This window comes from Gopherus evgoodei, chromosome 5, assembly GCF_007399415.2.
Source record: "Gopherus evgoodei ecotype Sinaloan lineage chromosome 5, rGopEvg1_v1.p, whole genome shotgun sequence".
NCBI classification, from domain to species: domain Eukaryota; kingdom Metazoa; phylum Chordata; order Testudines; family Testudinidae; genus Gopherus; species Gopherus evgoodei.
In genome coordinates, this window is record NC_044326.1 from 88,168,964 (window position 1) to 88,181,973 (window position 13,010).

Genomic DNA, 13,010 nt, shown 5'->3' on the forward strand with positions numbered 1-13,010 from the left:
TTATTTATGATATATTATACAGATGTTCTGCTGTAAGCGGGGTTGGTTTTAAAACCCACTTCGGGTGCTACAAGGACTGGGTTTCAGCATTAGCTCTTAATATCTCCATTTTGTTAGCTGCAACTTTTAACATCTTAAAATTATTTTTGGCTGTAAATAACACATTTCTATCACATTGAGAATGTCATTCTGTAAACTTGGTGCAGCAGGGATTATCTCGTACTGAGTGTTTGTACAGCACATACACAACGAGGCCTGATCCTGTTTGGGGCATTTGGGTGCTGCTACAGTATAAATCTTAGCAACATCAATGAAATGTACTTTCACTGAATTGAGAAGGGCTAAATGGCATGCAAGATTTGATTGCTTCGCTAACCGTACATCTATGCAGGCCTGAGTTCAAATCCTGTTTAGGTCACAAGTGTAAATGAGTGTGTTGATCTCAGCTGAGTGCCCTTTTGTCCAGATTATACAATCACCAAACAGAATGGAACAAATTTACATCTTTACCAGTATTTGTAAAAGGAATACCCAGGGCTTGAATAGCATGGCTGCTAGAGTCTGAATTTAAAGTACATTGGGAAAGTTTGCTATCATTATGCTTAGGGCCCTACCAAATTCATGGTACATTTTGGTCAATTTCACGGTCATAAGATTTTTTTTAAATTGTAAATTTCATGATTTCAGCTATTATCATCAGAAATTTCAAGGTGTTGTAATTTAGGGGTCCTGATCCATAAAGGAATTGTGGGTGGGGGAGTTGCAAGGTTATTATAAGGGGAGGGGGGGTTGCAGTACTGCTACCCTTACTTCTGCGCTGCTGCTGGAGAGCAGCAGCTGTTGGCCAGGAACCCAGCTCTGAAGGCAGAGCTGCCGCAAACAGCAGCACAGAAGTAAGAATGGCATGGTATGGTATTGACACACTTCTGTGATGCGGCCTGCAGAGCTGGGCCCTGAGTCAGCAGCTGCCACTCTCCAGTCGCCCAGTTCTGAAGGTAGCAGCACAGAAGTAAGGGTGGCATGGTATGGTATTGTCACCCTTACTTTCGCGCTGCTGCTGGCAGGGTGCTGCCCTCAGAGCTGGGTGCCCAGCTAACAGCTGCCACTCTCCAGTTGCCCTGATCTGAAGGCAGTGCAGAAGTAAGGGTGGCAATAATGTGAACCCTCTAAAATAACTTTGTGACCACCTTCTGAACTCCCTTTTGGGTCAGGTCCCTCAATTTGTGAAATCTCTATAGTATAGGGTAAAAGCACACAAAAGACCAGATTTCACAGGGTGTGGGGAGACGCCAGATTTCATGGTCTGGAACACAGTTTTCATGGCCACAAATTTGGTAGGGCCCTAATTATGCTTGTTCCCTCCCTGTCATGAATACTAAATTAATCTACAAATTAGAGAGAGAGAGAGAGAGAGAGAGAGAGAGAGTGTGTGTGTGTGTGTGTGTGCGTACGTACGTACGTGCGTACGTACGTACGTACGTACGTACGTACCCAAGTGGTAGCTCCCAAAGGCCGTGGTAGGGTTGGAGTCCCATTGTAATGGGCAGTGTACAAAACACACAGGAAGATATGGTCCCTGTGTGGAAGAATTTATCGTCTAAAATATAGAAGATAAAAGAAAATGTCCACCAGGTAACACTTGATAAATCAGAATGTGATGCAAATACTTTATCATATCCTGTCATAACAGACTCTTTCATTTTCTGCTAGAATTAGTTCTCAACAAACTATTTCAGTGACTCTTTGATATAAACAAGAACTGTGTTTTTCTCATAATGGAGAATTAATATGGGACCTAAGTTGATTACAGTATTTGTTATACAAGTTAGCATTTTCAAAGTTTGCACTGAAATATCATTATTTACAGAATGGTATAGGTATAACACTTAACAAAATACACAATAAATAAGGTTCTTGTCCAAGAACCAGCTGCCTGTCTGAATTGAGGAGTCAGAATTTTATACAATGATAGCCATTACAGCCAGATCATAAAGGTTTATTCATATAAAAAGGACTTCCGATTTCTATGGTGCAGAAACAGGACATATCTGTTTTTTGAACTGGGTCCAGAACTTATGTTTTTTGCTGCCTAGGCTGTGCCATACTATGTTTATTAGAAATTGATCTTTTTAGCAAGAGTCTTGTAATGACATATTCACTAATGAATTGACGTATTTATAAAATTGTGTGTGAGACAGATATATGGGACAGACCATTAGAATATTTTTATATCATTGTCTTTAAATGTATGTGTTTGTTTTCAACCACATAATCAGGTTCATCAGCATCAAGACAGGGGAGAAACATTTCAATGCCAGCTATGCCCTTTCACTTCTTCACGCCACTTCAGCCTGAAACTCCACATGCGTTGCCATCAGCACTTCCTCAGGACAGAAGCCAAAGTGAAGGAGGAAATCCCAGAAACTGAAGTCAAGGGGTCGCCGCAGCTAAATAATGATTCCTGCGCTGGGCAACAGAGGGAAAGAGGATCTGAGCTTACAGGGACAGCATCTGTGTCTAAAACACTTGAGGTGGCTGGGCAGGCCAGTGCTGGTGTCCCACCTTTAGTAGTAAAGGAAGAACCCAAAGATGACAACAGCATCTCAGCTAAATCCTTTGCTTTCAGCACTGTTGACAGAGCCATGAACAACACAAAGCTGAAAGACTCCTCTGACTACATGGCCAATACAGCTTCATCACTATTCAGCCAGGACATCTCCGTCAAGATGGCATCAGACTTTCTCATGAAGCTGTCAGGTAACTGAACGGCAGGCGGCAGCTGCTGCTCCTTCTCACCTTAAAACCCCCCTTTGGTGTGCATCCACTCATTCCTGAAATTGCCATACATTTATTTTTTTCACCTGACTTTAAAACAGGAAATTGTTGGTTGTTTTTTTTTTTTTTGGAAGGTCACACCTAATTATTGTATTAGAAGGCTGGGAATAGGAACTCCAGATTCTGTTACTGAGTCAATGTGGCGACAGACTAGTCCTTTTGGGTACCATTTTCAGAAATGCTGAGCATCCACAGTTGCAGCTGAAGTCAGAGCTATTGTTGCCCAGCATCTCTGAAAATCTAGCCTTTAACCTTCCTCAGCCCTTTACCGTCTCTTAAATGGGGCTTATAATGCTTGACCCCACTTCACAGGGGTGTGTGAGGCCTAGTTAATCAATGCTAATAAAGAATGGAAGATGTTACTTCATTTTCTTGATTATTATCATCAAAATGTTGGTAGCCTAAGAGGCACATGAAGAACTTCTGAAAACCTTTATTTTTAATTGAAATCGCTATTTAATGCAGACCACGCTTCTATTTTTTTTCCCCTTCCTCGGAGTGTTGCCTGCAGAATAATTTTATGAAATTGAGTGTATGTGCCTAGGGAGAATCTGTTGTATTTTCTGTCTTCTATTGTTGGTTTTACTGAACATTTCAGTTTTGGGAATATGCCAGAGGTGGGGGTAAGGCATTATTAGCTAAACATCTTCAAAGTTTGGGCTTGAAAATGTAAAACAGAGGAAGGGAAAAAATGGTTGGTAGGGAATCAGTTCTGCCTTACATGGTGATGGCAGTGCCCAAGGTGCTTTCCATATGCCATTTCTGCCCTTTGGAAGTTTACAATACCTTTTTAAATGGAGAATAACTGGTCACTGCATTCCTTTAAATGGACTGTGACTTGCATTTTAGTAAATGTTTTTGCCAGGTGAACCAGAGGATCAAGCGCTGGTCTAATGTCCCTTTGCTCAGTCACACTTCAGTCTTGTCTTTTGAAATGGCCTAGTGTCCTCATCTGCCCCAGACCTTTGTACCTCTGGGAGTACAGAGACTTTTACCTGAGAACACAGGATGGAACAAGGAGAGATGGAAAATAAGTCTCAGGGTTCATAGAGCCAACCCAACACAAAGCAAAAGGGAGAGGAAAAGATGAATGAGAAGTCAGGGAACAGCAAACAGCTCTCATTAAGTTTCAAAAGAAGCTATGGAAACTTCTGGATTTTAGCAGTACATGTTGACTTTTTTCCCCTTTTTTGTTATGGAAAAACATTTTTTGTTTGCACCTTATTTTGTTGCTGTTGAATTTCAAACTTAACCCCTAGAAGAAGCCCGATTTTTGTTGTGGTTCTGACAACTAGTTTAGATTAGTGTTGCTTAAGAGCATGTTATGCAGTAAGTGGCTCTCTAGACCGTACTCCACTGTAGATAATAGAGCTCATGATGGCTGCTTAGAGCATAAATTGAGAGCAGAAAGCAAGAGGTGAAAAAGCCTGATAACTGGAAAAAAAAAACCAACCCTACAATATTTTGATCTGTTGTTTTTCATGTAACAGTTGATGGGGTGCTGTTTACAGTTTGGCAGACAATCATGTTTTCAGTGACTGATCTGTTGGCATCAGAAAAAGGATACAAATGTACATTATTCATGCAAAAAGACCCATGCAGTTATTTTATGGTGACTTACTAAAGGTCCTGAAACCTGACTTGTATGCACTGTTACCTAGCAACATGCTGTAAAGTCACTCGGGGAGTGAGATGTATCTGTAATTTTGTGTGTGCGCATATTTGGATGAAAATGTACTGCCACCATCACCAAGTTTACTATACAAGAAAAGCTATGTTAAAGGGGAAGGAATGTATTTTCCAGAGGGGTTGATATTTTGAAACATAATTCGAAATACTATATGCTTAGTTGGTGCTATTACCTATGCAAAATGCGTGGCTATATAACAGTAGCAGTGGTCTTTTATTTAACCGGTCTGATAAATATTAGCTGTATTTTTTCTGTTTCAGTTAGCGTACTGAATCCAGTCCCTTTGATTAGTTTCTTATAATGACACTATTAACTCTCAGCTCTTAACTTTTCAAGAATATAAATCTATTGACTTCTCAAATGGAATGTGACAGACTCTTTCCAGAGAAATTCTCCGGCTAGATGTGACTTTTTAGTTTGTTTCATCTTTTCTGAAATAGAAGATGTAAACCGATTCAGCAATTTTAAAGTCCAAAACCTAAAAAAAACCCCTGAAATACTTTCCAGATTTTATCATGTAGAGTCAAAACAGTTTAATTTAGAAAGATACTTGCAAGCTGTGTGTGCTAGTGCTTCGTAGTGTTCTAGTTTAAATGAGGCTGGTCTACAGATTTTGTTTGGTTAGGGGCATAGGACTGGAAGGGACCTGCTGGGTCATCAAGTCTTGTCCCCAGCTATTGCAGGGAACCTGGTCATAATCCTGTTCACAAATTTAGCAAGCTCTATCTTCAAACTAAGGTTGTTTGCCCTGACTACTCCTATTGAAGTGTTGTACTAGAACCTTGCTCCTCTGATGGTTAGGAACCTTCCTCTCATTTCTAGCTTAAATTTATTAATGGCCAGTTTATGTCCATTTGTTCTTGTGCCAACATTGTCCGTTAGCTGAAATAGCTCATTTCCCTCCCTGGTGATTACTCCTCCCCATAATTTATTTATAGAAAGCAATCATGTCCCCTCAGAGCCATCTTTTTTGCTAGGTTAAATTAACTAAGCCCTTTTAATCTCCCATCAGAAAATAGGCTCCCTATTTTCTGATCATCCTGCACCTGTTCCAGTTCCAATTCAACTTCCTGGAACACGGTGAGCAGAATTATACACAATATTTAAAGTGAGGTGTCACAGATCTGCAAGCCCAGTGCTCTGGAACTGCTTTGGAGCAGTCCCTGGGAGGACTCCTTCAGTGTGCCAGACCCTCTTAGGGCCTCACTCTTTCATTAGGGTTAAGCCATTCAGCTTCACCGCCTCCTTGGACTGAACCTCAGAGCCTTCAGCACCCTGATTCACACCATGAGCTCCCTTCAGCGAGTCCACCCGAGGTGGGCATCTGAGGGAGACTTATACACCCAAAGGAAGTAATGCACCCCACCTTGAACATCTGCAGTGAGACTCAGCCAGTGTTGTAAAAAAGTATGGTTTATTACAGCATTTCTCAACCAGGGGTTGGGGGAGGGGGCGTGAGCAGTTTTCAGAGGGAACACCAAGCAGGGCTGGCACTAGACTCACTGGTACCTAGGGAAGAAAGCCGAAGCCCCTCTGCGTGGGGCTGAAGCCCAGTGCCCCGAGCCCTGCTACCCGGGGCTGAAGCCACAGCCTGAGCAACTTAGCTTCACGGGGCCCCCTGTGATGTGGGGCCCTGGGCAATTGCCCTGCTTGCTACCCTCTAATGCCAGCCTTGGCTTTTATAAGCAGAAAATCGGTCATTGTGGCACAGGTGGGCCATGGAGTTTTTATAGCATGTTGCGGGGGGGGGGGGGGGTTGCTGAAAGAAAAAGGATGAGAATCCCTGGTTTATTAGATGTGTGGAATACAACATAGAAAGATCTTGGTTAGCACAGAGAGAAGAAAGTTATACCTTGGTCCATTCTGGTTAGCCCAGAGTGCCAGCCAAGCAGTGTGTCCCTCCTTGGCTCCTGCTCTGTCCCCTTCTGTCCTCTGTGCAAATTCACAAGCGAGTCACACCTGGCCCCTCCTCAGTCCTTTGTTCTCCAGCTGGCGAAACATGACTGGCTTCTTGACCATCCATGGTGGTTAGTTGCTAGGAAGGAAATGTTCTGGGGTCAGCTTTGCCATTGTCTTCATGGACTCTCCAGTGACATGGGCCACAAACTTGAGACAGCGAGACTTCATCCATACTGTGTGGTAGCCTGCCTGAGAGTAAACAGCCCTTTTCCATCCCCATGATGACCATGCAGCATATAAGGGAAATTGAGGGACTTACAGTATTCATACAAAATATTACAGAAAATTCCCATTCTGTTACATGAGGTCTTTTGCTGTACTTTGTACAATGGTATTAATACTTCTACTGGCAATGCCTTGCTTGATACATCCTAGGATTGTATTTGCCTTTTTCACAGCCGCATCACATTGGTCATAGTTATCTTGTAATCGACTAATATACCCAGGTCTTTCTCCTATTGTGTTGTTTCCAGTTGATGGCAGAAGTTCTTATTTGTCTCTGTGTGCATGACTTTGATTCCCCCTCTAATATGGGGAAAAAGCTAACAGGAGCACTCATCAATATATAAAGATTGGCCAGCCTTGCTTGTTAAAGAAACTACAGTCTGTATTTAAGGAGGGGGGCAAATCCCTTTTAATTCATAATTGATATCACAGCCACATGAAGATACACATTTTAGGAAATAATACTGTCTTGGGATTCTGATGACTGCAAAACACTAAACGCTGTATTCATGTTTTCAACCCATTTCTATTGCTCCAGTCCTCAAGATTATCCAATTCTTCCTTTATAATATCCCAACCTTCCTTTGTTTTGATGGTACCTGCCAACTTTTTATCATCAGCCGATTTCATTAATGGTCAGTAATTAAAATATAAAATAAGATTGGTCCCAAGACCTGATCCTTGAGAAACTCCACCAGTAACCTCCCTCTAGCTTGATAGTTCTCCATTCAGCACAACCTGGTGCCAGTTTCGTACCCACTTTATAATTCTTCTACTAATCCCCATCTTCTCCAGTTTAATAATTTCCCTTTAGCTTGTTAGCTACTGATTATGATCATGTAGTCTGTTTGACTCTGTGTAATGACCCCAATCCAGCAAATCAATTAAGCATGGGTTTTACTTTTTTGCATTTACTTAGTGCAAACAGGCCTAAAGTTAAACACGTGCTTAAGTGCTTTGTTGAATCAGGGCCAACATGTTTTTTCATTTTATTTTAGTTTTCTGTACATCAATTCCATACAGAAACCTTGTAACTGCATTTGTAACTTAATTTGCAGAATGTTAGTTTCTATTTTTATGGTTTAAATTTTAGCCTATTCAAAGTATGTATCTGTGTGGAAAATTTTTGCCTTTTCACTCATTTTTAAAATTTTGTTTCCTATTATTATAAAACAGTGTTTTCTCACAATAAGCCACATTGCCATGGCTAGCATAGTATAATAACATCCTTACTGTGCTAGTTTTCTGTGTGGTGTTTACTTTTCATCATATTTTAAAATAAACGAGTCCCATTGAAATAAATGTCATTCTTGATCTACTGATTTCAAAGGGACTTTGTGTGGAAACAATAATTGTAAAGCATACTTCATTCCCTTTCTCCTCCTTGTGTTCACCCAATTGCATTGCCCTAGACAACATCTCGTTTTATCTTAGGATGTACTTTGCTTCTACAGTTCTTTCTATGTTGTTCAAATTGCTCATGTAAAAACACTCTAATATGGGGGAAAAGCTAACAGGAGCACTCATCAATATATAAAAATTGGCCAGCCTTGCTTGTTAAAGAAACTACAGTCTGTATTTAAGGAGGGGGGCAAATCCCTTTTAATTCATAACTGTTATCACAGCCACATGAAGATACACATTTTAGGAAATAATACTGTCTTGGGATTCTGATGACTGCAAAACACTAAACTCTGTACTCATGTTTTCTCAGCTGAATCCATTGATAGAATAATAAACTACTAAATCAGCTGACTACTACATAGAGTACATAATTAATTTGCATTATTAATTAGAAAGATTATCCATACTGTGTGGGTTCTTGAAAACCTTTGTGCTTATGTGATGTCAAGCAAAATCTCCCGGCAAAGTTTCCAATCAACAGTGATGAATTGGCTAGTTTGGAGACTCTTCAAAAGGTTATTTTTAAAATAATAAAAAGTACGCCCAATTAAATTGTCATAACTGATATATTTCTTTAGCAATTCCAAGGAAAAGAATATACTGCATATGTTTAAAGTTCATAGTTTATGCCCAAATCAGAGATTTCAAATAGAATATGTAAGCACACATGGCTGGCAAATATTTGGTCATGTCCTTAAGTTAAAAACATTGTAAATTCCATAATGCTGCTGTCAGTGTAGATATTCCTGATGTCAAGATAGCTCTTTGAAGTGTCTCTTCAGATTCACATTTTCATAATTTCCATCTAGATCTTTAATTGAAAATAAAACCCAAAAACGGCAAGAGCACAGTTAATTAAAAGTTGGACAAATAAAAGCTTTTAATAACCTCTGCTTCTGATATACACCAGCTTCATCTTCCCTTCTCCAATAGATTGCTGTTTTACATCCAAGAATTTCTTGGCATCATCAAAATCAAATCTCTCATATTTTACACCTCCCAGAAATGCACAGAATTTAACAGTATATAGGAATGCAAAGTCTGAGCTAATGAAGGGTGATTTGAACTTTAGTACAACAAACTGCTTCCCAGTGCATTTCCGCAAGACACAGCAAGGAATATACAACCCTGTGCTTCTAGAAAGTGTATATTTTCAACCTAGATTTAAAATGTGCACAAACTATTATTCCCAGAAACAAATATAATGATAATTCTGCTTGTTCTGTGATGCAATCTACTTCTCTGAGCAGAAGTCATAACTCATGGGCCTTTCAGTCAGATCCACTGGCAAAAAGGCAGAGTTTCATTCGCTTGTTCTTTGAAACCTCCTTCTACCAGCATTTTTGCTAAGCCAAACTGCCCCTTCCCTAATACACCTCTACCCCGATATAATGCGACCAAATATAACACATTCGAATATAATGTAGTAAAGCAGTGCTCCAGTGGGGTGGGGCTGTGCGCGTGGATCAAAGCAAGTTCAATATAATGCGGTTTCACCTATAACGTGGTAAGATTTTTTGACTCCCAAGGACAGCGTTATATCAGGGTAGAGGTGCATCTCTGCTTTCATGGAGGAGAGCAGATGTTTTGTCTGCTGTTCCCTGTGAGAGAGCCTTCTGCAAGAAAGACTTTCCCATGGAAAAGAAGTCATTTCCCTCCCTCTTCCTCTAGTTTAGTCTTCATCTGGTAGGTTGGAAAGGGCCTCGCAGAGGGTCTCATTTTGCTGCACAACAGACTAGGGGTGTATCAGTGGGTTCAGCAGGATGGTTTTGGCACTTGGTACTGACCTGCTTTCTCTTCAGGATCATGTCTCTGTTGCAATGGGCCATGATCCATGTTGCTGGCAAACAGGGAGATGGCTCTGAGGACAGTAGTAGAGGTGTTTTTAAACCAAAATTTTCCTGTCTTCACCCTACCAGAACCTGCATCACACCAAGGAGCCTGCAAGCAGGTTCCCAGTAAGGGAAAGAAAACTCATTCAGCGGGCTCCATACAGACAAGCAGCCCACATTTTTCTGTGTATCTGTCCCTATGGGCAGTCACACTCCTACTCTGCATGGTTTCTTTTCTGGGTTCACTGTTCAGAACTAGCTGTAATTCAGCCAGTAGTGGTAAGGGAAGGGATTTCTTCTGGCAATACTTGTGTGTGAACTAGCACTGTATGGTTTCCTTAAAGGTCCCCCCCAAGCACTTAGGTTCAAAACAGTTTAAGAGAAAGTGGGACTAATTAGCTAACTTTTTTTGAACCTTTCACTTCTACTATTACTTCCAATTTGCCTTAATGTTCCTAAACAAGATGATTTGGATAACCGTGAATTTAAATAGAGTGTTGCACCTGATTGGTTGTTGCTCAGGGGTAAGTCTTAACACTCATATCCCTTCCCTTTGAGCATGCCTACACTACAATTTCACCACCCTAGTTCATATGGAACTAGGGTTTCACTTTGACAATGTATATTTCAATTCAGATCCTTGTTGAGGATCTCAAACAAACACAGAGAATTTACTGGCAATAGTTCCCATAGAGGCAAATATCTTTGGAGTGGGGAGCCTGGATGGTAGTCTGTTTGGTTTTCCTGAGGCAGAGATTGAGTACACAAGGAGTTGGAAACTGAACAGAATTGTGTTACAGCACCTCATGTATGGTGAGTGACAACTGATGTTCTGTAATATATCAGATCTTTTGAGGAGAGGCCACCGGAGACCCAGCTAGATTCTATCCTGTCAGGAGAATGGTATTTCTCTTTCCAAGCCATGAACAGTCTTTTTCTAATAAGTCAAACAGAAACTATCAGGCAAATGGGATCTTATTCTGAAAAGTCAATAACAGATCTCAGCCATGTAGTTTCTTCCTGCAAAGAGATCTGTTCACCACTTGCTCCTTTTTGAGAGTTTGCAGATTTTACAAACTTCCTGGCTATCTGCAAGTGTGAACTAGGGTCTCAGATATAGTTTGCTGAAGTTCACCTCTAGATACGCACCCCCCCCCCGCAACTTTCCCAGTAGCAAAAATAGCGAGGAATACTTATCAGTCATACTGTTAGCCCTTTACTCATCACAGCTTCCCTTTAGGGTGTGAATGTTCAAAGTCAAACAATGGATCCTTCCAAATATAGTGAATTTGAATAATCAGAATTCCTTGGTTCTTCCTGATCCCCAGTGCCCGCAACTTTCCACCTGGAATCTTAGTTAGTATTCACTTATTGAGTCACTCGGACATTCTAGCCTCTAGGGATTCCAGCTAAAAAATTATTCCTTTCTTTTCTTTCCATAAACTCTAGGGTTCCATACAGAAAGTTTTCCTTTCTTAGCTTACTTAGCTGCCAGTCTCAGCACTTCATGCCATTGATCCTCACATCTCCCACTGCTGTCTTTGGTTGCATCCTGCTATCTCATGCCTTTGTAGTTGCGACTCACAAGCACCACTTATAAGGCATCCTGGGGCCTGAGGTTTTTGCTGTTTGGTACTAGAGCCTTTCATTAGAGTCACTTTCAACCATGGTGTGTCTATTTGTTGGCTCTGTAGATCTCATTTCTTGCAGCCTTCCCTTCAGTAGGAAGGTTGAGTGGGGATTCTTTTATTTTCTTAAATTCATACTTTCAGCCCTCTCGTAGCTGGACCACAGACCAGTCTTTCACTGTGCCCAACTTATAATGCCAAGCTTCACTTGAAGCAGATCATTCCTTTTCTTTTTTTCAATCATAAGTGTTGTGAGCACTGAAAAATACACAGTAAGTGAATTGGTTTGGTCAGCAGCTTCTATTGAAAACTTTCTGATTTCTTTATTTGTAATGACTATGACATCTGTTCACTATTTCTCCCAGTGTGGTTGATGATTGGTCACTGTGTGCTACTTCCCACGTGTTATGGTGAATTTTGTCTAGAGCAGTGAAACCAGGACTGAAGAGAGACCAGATTAGTTTTCTTACCTGTAATTTTAATTTATTCTAATGTAGATCCATCGCTCTGGAAACCTTCTTTATGTTTATCTACTCTTCTATATAGGCTTGGTTTAGCATGGAATGCTCTTTGTTATCTTTCAAGTTAGAGTGACAGGGAATGTTAAATGGAGCTGTTGTGGTGATACCAACATAATAGTTGGTTCTTTTTTCATTTAATTATAATAACTGGCAGGTACCCAGACAGAAATGAGAGATGACACCCATTTTGCCTAAGGAACAAATTTCATGAGATGGAAGGCATGAGAATCCTTAAAGCAAATATTGCAAGACTCATGACAAAGTCATGAATGTTGCAAGACAACACTACCAAAACTCAATGAGTGACTTATTGAGTCAGTGCTGGCCACAGAGCACCAGACTTAGTCGACTAAGGCTGAAGAGACTGCCCCAATAGCAGGATTGAATGTTGTGGGGGTGCTGCTTACTCTGTTCCTAGGTAGGTATGGGATTAGAGAGGGATAGAATGGCAGCTCCCCAGTGCCCTGCATTTTTGAGTGCACATGAAGTGGAATTTTGAACAAGAGATAGTTATTAGCAAATTGGGGGAAGGTGGCTTTGCCTAAAGGTTAAAAAATTAAAAGGCAGGGGGAAAATAATATGACAGTTTTTAAAATAAATCTAATGATTTAAGGCATTCTCATAATTTTAGGGGTCCTGACTCATGAGTTTAAAATGTTTGGGCTTGGCAATATTGTTGAAGTGGTATCCAGGTCCCTGGTTTCACCAAGTTGAATAAATCCAGTGCCATGGATCCAACTAGCAACTACTAACTGAAGAGCTATTTGCCAAAGTGGTTCTGTGCCCAGCCAACATAAGCAGCACCAAGATCTATGGACCTTGCTCCTAGAAGCAGTAGTTGCTTACATGAGGCATTTAAAAACTATTTAAAAAGAAAACCTGTTTGCTTTGTTTTGGTTTTTCTTCAGGGTGGGAA

At 40.7% G+C, this 13,010-nt stretch overlaps 1 protein-coding gene across 4 annotated transcripts in view; it reads left to right on the forward strand.

Moving 5' to 3' along the window:
* The window catches only part of ZNF827 (zinc finger protein 827), a 126,081-nt gene that overhangs the window by 44,020 nt on the left and 69,051 nt on the right, over positions 1-13,010 (forward strand). For all 4 annotated transcript variants that reach the window (XM_030564394.1, XM_030564395.1, XM_030564396.1 and 1 more), the window contains one exon: positions 2,277-2,757. In XM_030564394.1, coding sequence (XP_030420254.1) covers positions 2,277-2,757 — 481 coding nt within the window. The remainder of the gene's footprint in view (positions 1-2,276; positions 2,758-13,010) is intronic.